This window comes from Lepisosteus platostomus, chromosome 7, assembly GCF_059453375.1.
Source record: "Lepisosteus platostomus isolate fLepPlt1 chromosome 7, fLepPlt1.hap1, whole genome shotgun sequence".
Classification (NCBI taxonomy): domain Eukaryota; kingdom Metazoa; phylum Chordata; class Actinopteri; order Semionotiformes; family Lepisosteidae; genus Lepisosteus; species Lepisosteus platostomus.
The window spans coordinates 1,498,871-1,518,010 of NC_142617.1; the positions used below are offsets into that span (position 1 = coordinate 1,498,871).

The 19,140-nt window shown below is 45.7% G+C and overlaps 1 protein-coding gene across 1 annotated transcript; it reads left to right on the top strand.

Annotated features, from left to right (window-relative positions):
• Window positions 1–397: 397 nt before the first annotated feature.
• slc51a (solute carrier family 51 member A) lies at window positions 398–15,385 on the top strand. The gene is made up of 8 exons (XM_088638425.1): window positions 398–917; window positions 7,310–7,461; window positions 8,238–8,311; window positions 8,714–8,872; window positions 9,524–9,635; window positions 10,015–10,161; window positions 10,944–11,049; window positions 12,127–15,385. Exons 1-8 carry the CDS (start codon window positions 845–847, stop codon window positions 12,303–12,305), a joined length of 1,002 nt encoding a protein of 333 aa, XP_088494551.1. The 5' UTR covers window positions 398–844; the 3' UTR covers window positions 12,306–15,385.
• The last annotated feature ends 3,755 nt before the right edge of the window (window positions 15,386–19,140 follow it).

Sequence of the window (19,140 nt, forward strand, 5' to 3'; positions counted from 1 at the left end):
CGCCTTTTCCGCGACTTGTGAAAGCGCACAATGGGAGAGTTTATTCACAGGCGCTGCGGACGAGGCCTGGCGCCCAGCCCGTTCGCCTTCCGTGAAGACCCGGCTCCAGAGGCACACGAGAGGAGGCGACCTGCGGGGAACACTGGTCGCTCTCGCAGTGGTGCTCTGAAACCCGTGTTTAGTGGGGATATTGTTTTCCCGTCAACAACGAGTTTGGTTAGGAGTGTGTTAAATAGGCTTAAAACATCTCCAACCCCGGTCATCTCCCCTAGATCACATGCTGAGCAGTGCTCAATGTCTCCTTTCATGAGAGAGGAGATCGCCCGCTGGCCCTAAACGCAGAAGGGCTGCTTTAAGCCGCTTTTTTTCCCTATTACGCGCAGTTAGTTTCAAAATGTCCCAAATATATACTTAAGATACAAAATCAACCTGTTCATTTTCTGTGCTGCCGCTTGTATGAGTTTGATATCCAAATCAGAGGCGACTATTTAGAAGCGGGTTTTTTTTTAAATTTCATTGTTCCGACATCATTGTGTTTCCTTTACCTCTGCAGGAGTTATCTCTTAATCGAAAACTTTCGGTCTGCTGCGGGCGTGAGCAGCTTGCTTAATGGTTTGGAGCCGTTTGATGCCCGTGAAAGAATTTCTTGGGATGTGCCCCCGGAGGAGGCGGTCTTAGCTGTGCTCTTGGGGACCTGGAGAGAGTTGATTCAGGGCGGCGCACTCTAGCTGTAGAGAGCACCTAGAGAGCACAGAGGCGCTCCGACCCCCGGTCCAGCACTCGGATCTGCGACGACAGCTCGCTCAGACACCTCACCGGTCTCCACCGCCCAGGGGCCGCAGGCATGGATGGGTTAGGAAACGCCACGGACCCGAGCTGTCTCCAGCAGCCGCCGGTTGCCATCGACATCATAAAGGGTGAGTGGCAGGCGGATCTCTGCATTTCTAAACAGCCCTTGTAAAACGCCGAGATTTCTGTTCATGCGTCAAGATCGTTGACGGTAGTACGAACAAAACTAAAGCCCGCGTTTCCATTGGTAATAGCGAAATAGCAACACAAATCTACAGGAGTGTTTTCCTTTTCTGCTCAAATGAAAAGATAACACGGTTAAAGGATCGTGTTTTGTAGCGACCCTGCAGCAATAACTTGCGTGGTGGTTTGTTACAGTGCTTCGAAAACATCAGTGTGTAAACCAGGGTGTTGCCGGTTCTGCACCTCTTGCGGTGCTCTGTTTTAAAACTCTCCTGCCCGCCCGAGCAGCTTGCACTAGTTGTGCTCTTAGCTGTTGACTGTGCCCTGCTGGCACGCCGCTCGACCACAGTAACGGGTTGTTTCTCCTTGGCGTGTGAGTGGCGGATTAACATACCAGTCATAGCGAAGAGCAGACTCCCCCGGGCTGCGCTCGCCCGCAGGGGCTGCCTGTGCCTTTCAGAGCCCACCTGCCTCTCGGGAGAATCCAGTACGGTGGTCGTGATGAAGTTGTTGTGCTGGACACTTGCTCGCTCTGAGCTCCCTGTACGGCAACAAAGTTAAGCGCAATAATAATAATAATAATAATATTTATTATATATTATTAAATGATATGTCCTTGCATTTGTGCCAGCACTTTTCATGCTCATCCTCAGGGGTCCAAAAGCACTTTGCTCATAGGAGGTTATCAGCCCTGAGTGGGTGACATTGCAACGCAATTCTGCACCAGCAGCCCCAGGACACAGACACAAGACACAGGAGATACTGTTGACCTGTTGAATCAAGATGCCGACTGTAAAAGCAGAGAGTGGTCTCCAGCCAGAGCTCAGGGATCAACACCCTTACTCTTTCCAAAAGTGCTGTGGGACCGTTAAGGAGCAAAGTAGTCAGGAACTTGGCATTGCATCTCATCCAGAGGACAGACACATACGGGAGAGCGCCCACGATTGCCACCCTGGATTTGGAAGTTCTGGTCCAGAGGGTAGACCCCCACCTCCTGGACCAGCAACACCACTCACAGCAGCAACCAGGTGTGTTTTAGAGATCTCCCAGCCTGGTACTGGCCAGGCGCTGACATAGCCTTCTAAAGATAACATGGCTCGAGCTCTGAGTATGATTCCCTCACTAATCCAAAGCAGTAGATGGCATAATACTGTTTGTGCAAGGATTTAAAATTGTTCATCTGCTCGTAAGTGCCTCCTGTTCTCTGTTCTCCATGCATTTCCCTGTTATCTTTCCCTGAAAACCTCTGCTCCGTGTTTCACTGCTGATGCTGAAACAGTCTGGTCAGAGTGTGTCAGCGCCTTCGAGGATTATGAATACTTCTTCTCTATTGTCTTGTCATGTATCATGTTTCGAAAGATCCTGGGATTTCTGGACTTGGCATTAAGTTACACAGAACTTCCTTGGGCTGTTTGCCTTCTGTTTCTCCCTTGGTCTTCTGTGCCCAAGCGACACTTTTCCTCTTCTTTATCCAGACTAGTTGATCAATATCCCACATTTCTGATCACCACCCTTGTCTTACATACTGTATTTGAGCCTCTGATTGCTCCAAGGACCTGTGGAGATTGTTTAAGATTGTCCATTGGATTTAAAACACCTTCACAAAACAAACATTTCAATCAATCAATCCAGGCTTATTTATCAATGCACAACCATACAGCATACTGCGGTGGTTGTCTGCAGTGAAATGCACTTTCTGCAAGCTCGCCAAGGAGAGATACTGAAGGACAGAACAGATAGAAGGTTACAAGAAGAATGCAATAAATTCTACAGTAACAATTGACAAGATTACGCAATAGTAAAAAAAAAGGCAGGCAAGAAGAAAAACCACAGTGGACTGACTGTCGGCGGTCGTTTGTGTAATTGCTGGTGGCTGCTGTGGCTGGCTGTTCAGCAGTCTTATTGCCCGTGGGAAAAAGCTGTTTTGAAATCTGCTGGTCTTTGTCTGCAGGCTCCGGTATCCATTTCCAGATGGTAGAAGGGGAAAACAGATTGTGGTTGGGGTGATTTTTTATCTCATGTAGAAATCCGTAGTTTGTAACTTGCAAATGAGCTCTGACAATGTTTGTAGTTTGCACTGTACACTTTGAGCTAACCAGTGAATCCGCTGGACACTCCTGAGGAGTGTAACTAAGAGCAGAAACTCCAGGAGAAAGAGAAAGTACCAGTGTCAATGGCACCAAGTTGTATAGTTGAGAAACCAACAGGTGAAAACTCATTCCAGAGACACACCCAGGGCAATTTGGCTGTGAGCTACATTGATTTCCAGGCTGTGCTGTGCATGAGGGGTATTTTTTCCAGTGTTATTTGATATCATAAATCTAGCTGATTTTACACAGTTTCTCAGATTGTGCATTTCACAGATGTTCTCTCCATTCAGTCGAGCCAGACCAGACCATGACCATGACCTTATTTACACTGACTGGTGTGCTTCTTCAGAAATCAGGTACGACTGCTAAGTTCTGATGGAAACTCGTCATAGCTAGTTTAATAATTAACCTTTAAATTGGACAGCTTGAGGCTGGTTATTATACTTTATAGGGTTCAGAAATGTAATAAAACACAACAGTACAATTGCATTTCTCCACAAGCAGAGGATTAAATAGAGCAAAATGTGGTTAAAAATGACACGTCACATTTAAAGCATTTTTGATTTTCTGGACAAAACTCTTTTTTCCAAAACTCTTTGTCTCACAGCATTACAGCATCGCCATTGTGAACCAGTATTGAATAATAACATCACACTTGTCTTAACCTGTTAAAGATACTGAAGGAAGTGCGAAAGAAAATGATCTATGAATAACATGTTTCTGCATGTTGAGAAAAACATACATACACATCTTCACTGCAGCCAAACCCCCTGACACAAGGCTGGAAAAGCTCATGAAGTAAACACACACATAGCTATTACATCTCCCAGCATACAGTATGTATTTGCCCCTGAAATGCAAATCAAGTAGTAAACGAAGGATTAGAAAGCCCACATGTATAGAGCATGATAGGAAAGATGGGTCCACCGTGGTGCATGAAGACCACAGCCAGTCGCACAGATCTCTTCAGTAACTCACGTCAGGAGATGAGTCCTCCTGAGCACTTTCTTGGTTCACGGCAGCTGGCTGTGTGTTCAGACTCATTAAGGTATTCAGGGAGTTGTCACAGCCTGTCCAGTCAGCTGAGACCTGTAGCCGAGACTTTGACAGTGCAGCCCTGGTCACGTCATTGATCGCAGGGCTTGGCGAAGCATCAGCATCTCCAGGGAAGTGTGGAATACCGTGGGCAAGCGACACTTCTCTTGTCGATACGGACTCTCCCATGAGGCACATGGAGCGGAGCTCGTGCCAGCTCAAATGACAGACGGATTCAAACACTTGTCAACTGTCCCCTCGTGGTGCAGGGCCCCTGAGTGGACAGTTTGGAGAGCACAATGAGGGAGCAGACCTGGGCATCCCAAAAAACACGCTCTGCTATCCATCTCGTCATCTGCTGACTGGATATCTGCCGTAAGGGGGATATGCCTCAGAACTTGACTAATTTCCGTCTTGAAATACAAGATAAATGAATCAAAACACCGTCTCCGTTCCATGAAATCTGTAGCCAGTATCTCCCCGAATGTTATGAATTAGACAAAACGGCATTTTCGAATTTGGAATGTGTGTCATGTGGTGTTGTCTGTACAACAATACAGTACATGGTGCCCAAGGCAGGAAAAGAGCCTGATTCATCAAAGTACAGGTAATCTTCAAATCCCTACAGTTCTCAACACTCCCCAGGGGCAGGTTTTCAGTTTCAGATGCCGAGATGTCTCTCCGCGTCTTGCACTGCACGTTACGATTGTCTCTCTAACCCTGTCAGTGAGCTCAGCGGGAGACTCACCAGCTGAACAGGATGTTGCTGAACCCACTCTGTGCCTTGTCCTGGGCTCAGTAGGAATTAAGACGAAGAGAGTTGGTGATCTGAGTGGGAAACAGATTCTACTTTTTAAAAAAACGTTTCCGTTTAGAGGATTTTTCTACGTTGTTTTTTCCCCTCTGTTATTGTGCTGTGATTGTGCTCCCAGGCTGTGTTCTGCCTTGTGTGTCTCCCTTCTGTCCCTGTAGTTCCCTCATGTAGGAGTCTCTCGTTTCCTCAGCTCGGCTTGTGCTGGGGGTGTCAGCTCTCACAGTGGGTTAGTGAGGCTTGCAACTGGGGAGTTCAAAGCATATCTCTGGGATACGAAATGTAGCCCAAATTATATCTTTTTATACTTTATTCTCTCATTTCTTATTCCGGCACATGCACTCACTTTATCCCTGTAAGGCATGCGGTGCTGATGCAGTTCATGGACCCTATGCAGAGTTCTGGACGCAGGTCAGAAAAGATGCGAACAGGGAAAGTAATCGGTACGACCAAAGCCAAACCGCTCGACGAGAGACGGAGTTGAGGACAGGTTCCGAACACAAGACCACTAGTTATATTCGAGAGGACGTGCAAGGCAAGTCCTTCCTAAGGAGCTAACAATTCCATGCGATGAGATGAGAATGGGAGAGGGTTTAAATGTGTCTGGATGTGGAGGGTGCGGTAACCAGCGAGCTCTCCTGATTGGTTAACGGATCCAAACGGGCGTCTGCAGGGACTGCCCCCAGCTGGTGCTTGACTGGGGCAAGACCGTGTGTGTGGAGGACTCCGATTAGCAGCAGGCGTGAAAATCCCTTAATGCCCTTTTTGTAATTAACTTCTGTCGTGTTTGACAACTACTTGACAACCTGCGGGAAGAAACGTGCATTATTCAATCACTGTCTCCACATTCATTTTACTGACTTGGTCACATTACCAGTTTTTTTAACCAAAGAAGAACTAAGAAAACAAGGTAGCTCTCTTCCTTCACACCTAGCTAAATGCAATAACTTATTTAAGGCACAATGTAAAAATGTGAATTTGTTTCAGACTTCCCTGGAACACCTGAGTTTCCAGCAGGAGTTCTGCTTTGCTGTTATAAAGGAAGGTGGGAGGGAAATTAAAGGAAAGTCCACTTTCTCCTGCTGCAGATCCCACTGGACACCACTCTGTTATCTGTGAGGACAATGGTCATTTATGCTTGAGGGTCAAATGTTTCTTTTGAGTTTTTAATAGTTCAGTTTCATACAATACAGTTGGAATATGTCTGGGTTAATCTATTAAAGAAAGATTAGATTACAAAACAAATATGTGGTCAAATAAGATTTTACACTTTTGAAACTGGTGGTTCAGTGGGTCAGCCTGTAAAGGAGCATTTATATAAATTACCTTACAAATGAATTTCCTTGAATCAAGCAAGGCAGGTAGATTGTCGGCATCGGTCTTAAACCGCTCCGCTCCAGGGGCCTGGCAGGGGGATCGGGGCTCCGAGGTGCTGAGGTCCCAAAGCGAGGTCCCTCCCTGCAGCAGGGACAGTGCAGAGTTCTGCTGCGGTCTGGGCCGAACTGCAGAGGCTCATTCTGACTGTCTCCCCTGGGTTTGTGTCTGCCGCGTGAGTTAAGTGACCAGTGTGGGTTCACAGCACTCATAAACATTATCCTTGTGCGTCTTAGCAACTTCAGTAACGTTTCAATTATTCATGCATCTTTTATTTATGCACGCTTTGTTAAGACTGTATTGAGATCTAATTCAATCTGTATTTAGGACTTGATGTTTTTTTAATTTCTTTTAATAATAATAATATAATAATTGCTTACACTTATATAGCGCTTTTCTAGACACTCCACTCAAAGCGCTTTACAGGTAATGGGGATCCCCTCCTCCACCAGGTAGCATCCACCTGGATGATGCGACAGCAGCCATAGTGTGCCAGAACATTCCCCACACACCAGCTTTTGTTCTGTGAATTCTGTTTATTCTTGTATTTGTTATCCTGTTATGGAATTTTGTTTTTCAATAGAAGCAAACTGTCTGAACACAATAAAAAATATCCTGAGGGGATGGGCCTGCGAACATCACGTGGCTCTGCCATCCGCAGTGTACTGCTTCTCCCTCTCGTGCTCCTGGCTGACTCGGGAACCTGCCTGCAGTCAGGGAGCGCTGCGTGTGAGCACAGCTGCATTGACGGCACTCTGTGTTCCCTGAAACGCTGTGGAGAGCACAGGCAAGGGAGTGTGAATCAGCCTTCAGCTACTCTTGAGAAACAGTGTTGTAGCACTCGAAATAGAAGGCCAAGGGAGAATGAGGTCTACTCATTTCCAGGCTGAAAGATTAATTTGGTGTTTTGCAGGAGAAGTGTTTGGCGGAAGGCAAATTCAAGTTTATTGACCCTTGTGTTTGTTACCCAGTGGAAGGTTCTCATCGTGCAGAGCCTGACCCGTCTTATCCCTCCTCCCCCCCACAGACCTGGACATCTTCGGGATTATCCTGTATTCAGTTCTCACACTGATGGCCCTGCTGTCTGTGCTCATATACATGGAAGAAGCAGTTTACATCTACAAGAAAGTTCCCTCTCCAAAAAAATCGGCCATTATGTGGGTCAATGGTGCAGCTCCTGTAAGTAAAACGTTTGTTTTTTAACATTATTTAAACCTCCAAACTGAATGTTAGTACACTAACTTAAAGGAGTATTTTATCTATGATTAGGGAGCATAACATTACAAATAGTTTGGTCAAAGTTTGAGTCAGAACCATTAATAAAGAAGTGAGTAAGGACTTACTAATCACACAGGAATCTGGTGGTTATTTCCCTTTTACATCAAAACAAAACTGCATAATGACCTTCCATGTGCCGAAGAATAGAACTGACCAAATTATACTGGATGGTGCCAGAATTATTCCTATCCTGGCTTTTAAAGAGCAATTCGACTTTTACTAGCCTGGAAAGACAGTTATACAGCCACTGCACCTATGGCCATCCTGAATGTCATTGTTACAGGCATAAAACACAAGAAGGACTGAACGAGAGGCCATTGAGCCTGTCTTTCTCACTGGGTTCTCTGATGAAAGAATGAATCATCTGAGGACCAGGTGCAGCTGCGTGATGGAAAATGACAAGAAGTCAACGTTATAGCCAGGGAGTTTGTCCGAAACTCTTACTGTAGGTGCCGCTTTTGCTACCCATGCTGTTGGAGTGTCTGTGGGTTTAGAGTGCCCCCTCAACCCGTCTGGTGCAGCAGTTTCTCTCTCCTGCCCCTGACCTGCTCTTCAGTGGGGATGAAGTGGGTCCCTTCCTGTGCGGTTCGTGTCTAAAGACCCTTTGGGGTGAGCAGTCCTATACCTGGTCAATGCAAGGAATTATTAGCATGAGTATTTCTCATACTGTCTTTCAGGTGATTGGCGTCACGTCTTGTGTTGGCATGTGGATCCCTCGCTCCAGCATGTTCACAGACTTCACAGCTGCCTCGTAAGGGCTCGTCATCAGACACCACTCGGGGGCTGTTCTACTGTAGGAGCCCCAGCACGTCACCTCTCTTACAAGCGCATCCTTTCCCTCTGAAACAGAGCCCAAGACTCCTGTCTGAACATCTAGGCACATGCAATCTTTGTAAATGTGTTCTTTATAAACGTCTGTCTGCAATGTCTGACACATTGCTGAACTCTCCCGGCACACAGTCACATGGTGCTGCAGGAACCATCTGCCTTAACGAGGTGCTGTTTTGGTTATTAGTGTATAAACGTGGCACTTGATGTCATTACAATTAAAGGTGGTGCTTGCTGCAGAAAGATTTGTCCCCAGTTACTGATGTGTTTTCCTAGCAAGTGCAGGCAGTAGTAGGACACTGAGCCCCCCGTGTTGCGCTTGCAGGTACTTCGCCATCGTTATCTACATGTTCCTCGTGATGATGATCGAGGAGTGCGGAGGCGACGAGGCCTTCCTAAAGCGCTGCGGAAGAGACCGCCTGAGGATCAGCACGGGGCCCTGCTGCTGCTGCTGTCCTTGCCTGCCGTACGCGGGCATCTCCAGGTGAGTCCCTGGGGCCTGGGGCAGCACTGAGGTCACTCTGGCCACTCTGAGCACCTCGTGTTCCGTCAGGGGAGCGCAGACCTGGTGTGGACAGGTGACGTGCAGTGAAGTTCGGAGAACAGCCCCGTGCTGGTCATTGAGGACCAGACGGCAGTCCATGCGCTTGAGAGAAGAGCCTCCACCAGTGATTGTCCGTAATTCTTCAGCACTTTAATCCCAGAGGGCGCAGCTGTTGTCGTTTAGCACATACTGTACATCTCACCGCTGGGTCAGGTTCACTCCAGCAAAGGCTGCAAAACAGGTTGGCGCTCGATGCAAAAGGACAGCAAAAGCTTTTTCAGGAGTAGTCAGGGTGTGATAGAACAGAACGTGTTTGTGGTAATAGACGTGAGCAATGCTGAAGGGGTAAGGAAGTAGGGAAATATTATGTCAGTCCTTCAGCTGTGCAAAGACGTCAACACCCCCTCTGTCTAGCAGGGATTCCCCTTTTTCTTTACACATAAAGTATTTCAGTGCCACAACACCTTTGTACTTCTCTAACGGATCATCTGCTCTGGTGACCTTGGCTGTCAATGTACTGTAAGTGACCGACCAGGGTTACAGGAATCCTCTTTTCTTAACAGTGCTGTCATTTTTTTTATCATTTTACAGACGAACCCTGTTCTTATTGAAGGCAGGATCTTTCCAGTTTGCTTTACTGAAAACAGTCTTCACCATCCTTTCCATAGTGCTCTGGGCGAATGGGAACTTCGATCTTGCCGACGTAAGAACACGTCCCTTTTGTGTACCAAGCAAGGTCCCAGCTATGGAGATCCACTGCTGCTCTTCAGAAGATCAGTGTACAAGTGTCAGGCACACGTGCAGACAGAGACAGTTTGCATTTATTAAAGAGGCACCACTTTAAGTCTCAGCTTTATTCACAGAACTGTGTAATTCATATCCGTATATTTTTAAACATGCACCAGTTGTAGGCATTGAAAAAGAAACCTGTCTATTTCGTCTGCAGACACTTGGCCATTATTTCATATATATATATACTGTATATTTATTCTGGAGTTTGCATTTTCTCAGCAAACACATGGCAGTCAGATACAAAAGTGTTTATGCATTTGTATAACAAGAATTGCTCTTATTTTTTGCAGTTATCCATCACCGGTGCTGCTATATGGATAAATCCCTTTGTTGGGATTCTCACAATCATTGCTCTGTGGCCCGTTTCAATTATATTCAAACATGTCCAGGGGTTGCTGCGCAGCCTGAAGATTATCCCAAAGTTTGCCATGTATCAGGTAGGAGCTCTCCCTGCCTCCTCCTCCTTCTCAGGCTTCAGAAATGTCAACCAGACTCCAAAAAACAGAGCAAAGGTTACATACGAGAAGAGGCCGTTCGTTGTCAGTGCCCTTGTGCAATTTTCAGAGTCTGAATCGGATCCCCTCATGGTCTTTTCTGTCAGTCTGAAGGGCCAGTTCCCTGGAATGGATCCCATTGCTCTTCTCTGAATGGACTTTAATATCTTTCGTATAAGAAGGGGACCAAGATTTTACATAATATTCTAAATGCAATCTTACTATATTGTACAATTTTAACTTAACATTCCTCAATTTAAATTCAACACTATTGACAATATTTTCATCTTACACCGAGTTTCCTTCTTCACACTGTCAAGAAGATGTGAATGATGTGTCGGCACAGGCACACGAGTCTCTTTCATAAATGTGTTCTCCCAAGATTAGTCTCTCACATTTCGTGAATTTCATATTTCACAATATTCTGCATTTGTCTGCTTTAAACGGCCTTTGTAATTTTTCTACCCAATCATGAATTTTACCTCATTTTTGACAATGTTTTCTAACCCTCTAATGTGGTATCATCTGCAGACTTGAGTAGATTACTATATATGACTCTAGACCATTAGTCCGCTCATAGCCTCCTCTTGTTTTATAACCTTTCTTATGTTCCTGTGTTTCTTAGACCTTTGAAGTAGTCTCTGTCCAGTTCTCCTAACTGTTCTGGCTCTGATTAGTGGGGGTTCTGTTTTCCTGGGCTGATGTTAAGCTCCGTATTTTCTCAGATGGTGCTCATTCTAAGCCAGCTCCAATCTGCCATCATCAACATCCTTGCCATGGGCGGCACCATCGCCTGCGCGCCCCCATTTTCATCCCAAGCACGGGGGACCTGTAAGTTCACTTTGATGTCTCTCGCCTTGTTACCACGCTTCCAGGTACGGCCGTGGGGGACTCCCAGGAGTCCCCGCCCGCGCGCCGGGGTCCACACTGGACGTCTGCATGTGGTCCAGATGTTGGCAGGTGATGTCAAAAGCCAGCTGCAGGCGGTGCTTCCCAGGCTGCCACCTCCATGTGCCTGAGGTCTGGATAAGCAGGGCCCTAAGTGGGCGTGAGTGTGCCAGGGCCCTCTCTGCCTCTGGCAGAACAGTAGAGTCTCGCAGTGAATTCGCCACATCAGTGACGTCAGCGAGAGACACACGCTGCTCTGAGCCGTCAGGCCCTGCGGAACTGGCAGTGGGATGAAGCCCGTCTGCAGGTCCTCATCCCCTCCAGCTTGTGCTGCAGGCATGTCTGTGAAGTCAAGCCTGAAACAAGCGGTGATTCTAATGTGAAAACAGTCCGTCACCCTGTGTTGTGAAGCTGTCTGAAACAAAGGTGCTTATTAATTTAACACTGAAAAGATAGCTTTATAATAAAGAAACAAAACTGTCTGCAAGTATTATAAGGACATAAATTAACATGGATGCAGTTCTTCTGCTGCAGCCTGCTCTTCAGACAGGCCCAGCTTCAGCCATTCACATGTTTATACAAAACCTTCCCAAGTCCTATCAGGTTGCACCTTTTCAGATAAACACCATTCCTTTGTTTCACAAAGATATTCACGGAAATGACTTGTTGCCAGTCATATAAATGAGGTATTGAAAACAAACATGAACCAAACATTGTGCTTTTCATCAGAAAGTGAGCTCTGTGGGGACACTTTGACAGGGAGGCTACAGCACTGAGTCATGAGGCGACAGCGCATGGCTCTCTGGGATTGTACCGGCATTGTAAAGTCAAAGCAAAGTTCACAAAGTCAGGGAAAGCGGCGACAGGGTGGCTGAAGGTGACGTGTGCACTGGCCGCTCCTACAGTGCGGCCGCCGCTGATAAGAGCTGCTCGCGCTCACAAGCGCACAGGGGGGTTTTGGGGGAGCCATGGGGAAGACCCCCGCACTGACCGGGGTACACTGCCCTTGTGTCTCCTCAGTTATGAACCAGCAGCTGCTCATCATGGAGATGTTCATCATCACCCTGGTGACGAGGATGCTGTACAGGAGGGCGTATGACCCCCTGGACAAGACAGATGAGCACGAAGAGGACAACAAGGACAACGCCAAGACCCTGCTGCAGGCGGGCTGCGGGGAAGATGGGGTACAGAGCGTGTGAGAGCAGGCCGGCGCTGGGTGTCCGCAGTGTGCGCGTGACCCCCTCCCCTGTGTTTCTCCCAGGACCAGCACAGCTCACCAGAGCACGAGGGGAGGGGGTTGGATTCAGGATTCCTGCAAGACAAAGAGCCCCAGCCAACACCTCCAGCAGTCCTCCTCCTGCTGCTGCTGAGCCAAGGCCACGGCCTTCCAACAGCGGCCCACCCGAGCCCACGCCGGTCAGAGTGCAGGCAAAGGCGGGTGGGGGCATGCAACTGATACAGAAGGGCGTTTTAGTCTTGTGGCTGAGTGCAGGTGAAGGCCAGCAGCGCACCAGCTGTGAGAAGAGGAGGAGTGGGACCCAGTAAAGGGCTAAGTGCAGAAAATGCTCATCATGCGAGCAAAGCAATTTCCAAACCTTAACTACTTCTTCCTGCCATTAATTGGGGGGTTTCAGTAATTCACATTGCAGAATACACATTATTTGATAGTTGTGTCCACGTGTACTATCTGGAATATTCCCATTACAGAAAGCACTTCACATGGCTCAGCCCAGGTAACAATTTAATATCGGCTCCCAGGCCGTTACAAAAACGATCCTTTTAGTCACGGAAGCAGAGCCCTAGAATGTTCCCCGAACGTTTTTCAAGTTCGTGTTCCAGATGGGTTCAGAACGTTATGGTTGGAACAGCTGTAGCATTCTCAATTGTATTGTAGGACAGTGATCAATGAATCGCCACCACAGAGGTGATTTTTCACTCTGCAGCCCTAGTTGTTTTATTCTTTCTGCTTTTCTTCTGCCTCCGGTGGGAGTTCAGGACAAAACGCCTTTGGAGCAGGTGTGGAAGTTCTTTTACTTGTAAGCTCCTCTCCGCAGAGTGACTGGCCTCCTTCTGGGCTGAAAAAATAGCGCTCTATCAATGTCCACTCATGCGGACACAGCATTATAAAAAAACCTTGAACTGAGGAAAAAGTCCATCAGGTTGGGGTTTGTCTGAGATTCCCCCTGCTCCTAGACCATGGGGTCTGCCCAGAATCAAGTCTGTATCATGGTAGCCACGTGCGTTTGACGCAGAGGAATGGGAAAGTCCAGGAATGACAGGAAATGTACTAAAACACAACAGTGGTAGTCTAGGTCTGTGTTTTCTTCCCCAGTGATAGCTCTGCAAAATACTTAGTATATTAAAGTCACATTAAGCACCTGCATAATGCATGATACAGTATAAGTGGGCTTCACAGTAAGACTAAAGGTAATGCCGTGTGTATTAATGAAAACCCTGATTTTAGAATTACAAATTATGTGTTTACCTTAGTATCTTAAAGTGTTCCCAGTATTAACATTGTATTTGACTGTTTATTTATTTAGCATATTATGTTTCAGGACTTCCTGAAGAAACTCTTCTTACTCAGCCACAAGACTAAAGCCCCATTCTAATTGCTGTGCCAGTTCCTCCATAGGCTTCATTCTCTACAGATTGAGATCTCAGCGTGTCCAACAGAAAAGGCAAATTAAAAATTCCAAGTGTCTCCCGGTGATGTCGTTAGTTTTTATTACCAAAATTGAACAAGCCACAGATCAATAGGCTACACTAGCAAGTCCACAATATACAATCCATACCACCTTATATTCTGGTTCTTGATCTTCAAGCTCCTTAAGATTTTTTTTTACTTATTAAGCTTAAACTTGATATCATATCACCAGAAGGTCATCTCTGAACCCTCTATCCTGCTCAAGAAAGCCTTTTTTGCCAATGATCTTCAGCTGGAGATCACTCAAGGAAAGATCCCAGTATCTTCTCTTATTAAAGGGGTTGTGACAGACAGTCTCGTTGAGCTCGGACCTGGACCTGCACCAGTACCAGATATGGGTACCAGGCACATCGTGAGCACTGATGTCACGATTTGGTTTCAGCTCAGCAGTACAGTGTTGTGTCATGTTGTGGTGTGGTGTGGTGCGGTGTGTTGTGTGTTGTCAACAGTGAGCTTCACTGTGAGGGCTGGTCTGGCCCCAGCCTAGGTGAGCCAGTGTAAAAAGGCCACAACACAACTTTTCTTAAAATATCAAGTTTAAATTTAACAATACAGTTGCTGGAATCTTCACAACAAAAATAAACATCCTCTTGGACTCTACCTTTAGGTACAGCTTACACTGCCCTTTTGAAAACATTGCTTTTCATGCTCTGAGCGTATTGCACAGTCAGCAGTGAAAGATGCATTTGCATTCATTCTTTTTCTTCTTGCGTATTACAGAAAAATTCTGAATTATTTCACATTGTCTTTCCTAAACCCACCTCACCCTCACTGTCATTGATCTCCCACACTAGCGCCGGCAGGAGAAAACAGACTGTGAGCAGCAGAACAACCAGGTTTCAGTCTGGATGTCACAGAGGTGCAAACACAGCAACAATTGCTCATGTATCATTTTAACACAAATTCTACAACTTTAATTCTTATTACTGTATAGTAGTTGGAAGCTTTTATACATCCTGTTTTTATTAACTTAAAGTAAACTCAAAGTACATCCAAAACTAAAAAAAATGATCACATTGAAGTTTATCAAGTTTATCAAAGAGAGGAACTGGAGTTAAAAAAATAAAAGTTGCTTTAAATTGTATCTGATATGGTTATCAGATCATTCTGCTTAATGTGTGGACTGAAAAAAAAGAAAAACAGAAAGCCAAAATATAAACCCAAGAATCAGTTTGCTTGAAATAAAAATGGAACCTGAAGCTGGCCTTGTTATCTAAATGTAACACTGCAGGTATTTCCTGATGTACATTCCAGCTCCCTTAGCTAGGACACTTACACTGGAGCACCTTTTCATAGAATAGTAAGTCCAGCACAAATTGCACAGCATAGGATATGAACAAAGGGTTAGTGAAAAATATTCTAAAAAAAATAAAGTCTGTATTGATGTATTTAATGTTTCTTTTTTTTTTCATTTTTGCTGTTTATTGCCAGAACAGATGAGGACAAAACAAAGAATACAAAAAAACAGGGATATTGTTTGTGTTCTTGACAAACCGGTCACAATGGTGAAATTGTGCGAGTAGAATTCCATAAACAGTCAAATGGTGAATAAAATTCACGAACTGGAGAACATCTCAGTCTTGTCTGGTTTTATCCAAATTCTTAGGTGTGTTTTGTTCTAGTTATATTTTCTGCTTTGTGCCTTTTTGTTTTTCTTTGTATCTGCTTTTATTTGCATGTCTCAGTCTTTCCGGGTGTTGTCAGAGGTGATGCCACTAGCGCTGTGTTGCCATGTGTTCAGTCTGCAGTGTGCACAATTACTGGCTCAGACTCAAGAGTCAGACTCTTTGGACAGACGTGTCTTTCTTCTGTTCAGTGGAAACTCACCGTGGTGGACTGGGCCTGTAACAGTGATTAGCGCAGGAGCCGAAGAGTCTGACTCTGGGCCTTCATGAAGGTGAGGTAGATTTCCGAAGTGTCCTGTGGCTCAGGCTGGTGGTGAACCCATTTGGAGAGGAGGAATTAAAACACTAGTTATTGAGGGTGATTGGTCTGGGATTTTCAGCACAGTCACCAGGGCTGCCTGAGGTTCAGAAAGGAGTCAGGCTGCAGAATAATACAAGACTCTGTGCTCAGAAGATATGGACACCGTCATCATTATCTTCGTCATCTTGTTAAAGCTCTTTGTCATATGATGCCATCTTCCGTTGTGTGTTTATATCGGTTTGTTTTTTAAACAAAAGTGCATATAAATAGAAAAAAAAGAAATAGAAAAGGGTATTTTTATAATACCTAATATCTTAATTGATGTACCAACAGGCAAACAATAACAAATATGAAGTATATATATTTTGTAATGAGTCGTGTCCTTGACTTTGCAGTACGTTTTTAGTTTCGAAGTAAAGAGGTGAGATTAAGGTGAGAAAATGAGCAGTCCTCCCAGTGCAAACTTGTGGAATCAGAATTCCAGAGAGAGCGTTCTGGGATTACATGATATCAGTTGTTGTGTGAGCTAATAAACAGTTGAATTTCTCTGGTGTGTGAGTGCTTTCTGAAGAAAGATATAACATCCATTAATTGGCAGTTTTTTGACTAAAATATATTATTAAATATTTTATCTTATTTTAAGCACAATAGTTGCTATGTAAATGTATACAGTATACTATAATTACTGTATAAACTAAATATTATATTCCTGGACAATTGAAACTGCCTGTGATATGAAAACTGTTCTTGGCTGCTGTTTCATTAAAAGATGTGTATTGTGCTCTTTAGATAAAGAGGTTTGATTAATAAAATCCATATCCTGCAACAATGTGCCAATTTACAAGTTTCAGTGGTATATGATAATAAAATCATGTCATTCACTCAGCACTGTGTCAAGGAACTGGATTTCAGAGAACAGGAACTGGGCCAAAGATCATATGTTTTGCAGGAATACTTTCTATTCTGGGCTTCCATTGTTCAATCCCTGATTCCCGAAAGTTCCCACGGATTTGGGATTGTTCCCAGGTCCATCCTGATAGATCTGGCCTATCTTTTTTTGGAACGCTGAATGCTTCGCAGCTAGATCCAGACCATGAGAACTAGGGATATTTGGCTCTTTCTTAGCAAGTAACCTAATGTTCAATGTTTATAACTGCAGCGGTATAAATATTTATACACATCATTCTTTTTGTTAAAAAAAAAACAACCCCCGCTGTCTTGGATTTTTTCGAATGCACCCACATACTATGATCTTTGCTGTCATTTAACGCTCAGTACTGGCTGCTTCCCATTAGGTGGCGTAAGGTATCCATCTTCTGTGTAAATGCTGTCTTATCCAGCAATCCAGCACGCAGCTCGCTTTAAAAGCAAAACCTGCGATTAACAATAAACACAATATCATTTGCCAAAAAAAACGAAAATCAGCCCTGCGGTAAAACCGCAATGCAGATGCTAAAGGTATTTTATAGGGTTGCGATCTTTCTACCCCCTATCCAAATGCAATACTATATATAAACCAGAGTCAGAATCACTTTCTTTGCCAAATATGTTACATGTACAAGGAATTTGATCTTGTGTCGTTGTGCCAAAACACAGATAGAAACAATCGATAATACAAATACACTTCACACCAAGAACGTGCACAGAGGACCACAGTTCCTGACGCAGTGGGTCTCGTATCCAGGGGGACGGCCACAGGGAAGAAGCTGTTCAGGTGCCCAGCAGCGTTGGTTTCGATCGGCTGGTAGTGTCTCCCCAAGGTTAATTAAACAGGTGGTGTCCTGGACAAGGGGAGTTTTCTGCTCGATTCTTTAGTCTGAGTTTATACAGGAGGTGTTGGAGGTGGTTATTCCTAGGAACTTGAAAGACTCCACCATACCCACTGCGACCTTGACCGTTTCTAGGGGGTTTTCAGAAAATCAAATTAACATTTCTTCTGTTCTGAGACCGTTGAGCTGAAGGGCGCTGTTGACACGCCCTGCCGCCAGACGATCCGCTGCCCGTCTGTGCCTGTTCTCGTCAGACCCACCAGCAGTGTGACAGAGGGGCCGTTGGAGGTACAGTCCTTGGGATACAGAGGGCACAGTCATGGGGAGACAACAGAGGCTTGAGGTGCACCAGTGCTCACAGATACGCAGTCTGACAGATCACAGCCAATCTGCACTCATTGCCTTCCCTTGTGTCCACTGGCAGGTGGGGAGGAGAACATTCAAATGAGTCACTTTATTGCGGAGGGCTTCTGGGATGATGGTCTTGAATGGAGAGCTAAAATCAACAAGTAGGAGTCTGACATATGTTCCTGGAGATTCCAGATGCTGTATGTAGTATGTAGTGGAGGCAAACACTAACAGCATCATCCACTGGCTTATTGGCTCAGTATTGAATCTGTGATAGTTTTGAGGGATCTGAGTATGCGGCTCTCAAAGGTTTTCATTGACAGAAGAAAGTGCAACTGGTCTATAGAGAGTATATGCCCAAAGGGGCAATAGTCAGGTTACATGATCCTTCTTGGGAGCAGGGATGATAGCAGAGGGGCTGAAGCAGGTAGGGCCCACACTGACCCAGGGACAGCTGGAATCTGTCTGTGAACTCTGGGGAGAGCTGAGCAGCACAGTGCTTCAGTGGCTGGAGAAACCAAACCAGGACCAGACGCCTTCCTGCAGTTTGGGCTGGCAAAGAGCTTAAGGGACTTCCTGCTCTTTAACAAGGGGAGAGAAGATCCAGCGTGTTCTGCTGCCTGCAGGGAGAGGGGGCAGGGGGGAGCCAGGGGGGTTGTGAGGTACTGGAGAATAAAGGACATAGCAACAGATTGCATGAACTATTGTTAAGGAATTGGTTCAGTTTGTCTGGAAGACAAAGGGGGGGATTTCTGTGGTTTGTGTTAGCTGGAAGGCCCCTCCACACTGTGGATCAGTCATTGTTAGCAAATTTCAGTTGGGACCCTTTCATGTGTTTGGATTTTGCATGACTGGGCTTTGTTGAGATGAGATTTTGCTTCCCTGTAAATCCGCCGTTCTCATTAGCCTCCTCCTGGGCTTCGCCTATAGATGCGTCTTTTGCAGGGTCGTGACTTGAAAGAGCAGAGCCTTGGTTTGGCGCTTGATGAGTTAATTCTGAGGATTAGATTCAGCTTACTCACAACATGAGCCGCAACACGTACCGGAGCGCCGCTTCAGCCGGTGTCGAAGGGGGACACCGGCGGTGGGATCGTGATTTCGGTTTTTCTCCATTTCCGCGCAAGATGCAGTCAGGGCTGCCAGAACGTTACGCACACCTTGAGCAGCCTAACCCCAGCTTTGTGACACACCTTTTGCAGCCTACAAGCCTAAGTGAAATATACCGGGGCGCGGCGAATTATGTGGCAGTGCAGTCTGTCCACCTGTGGACAGGGAGCTGCTTGG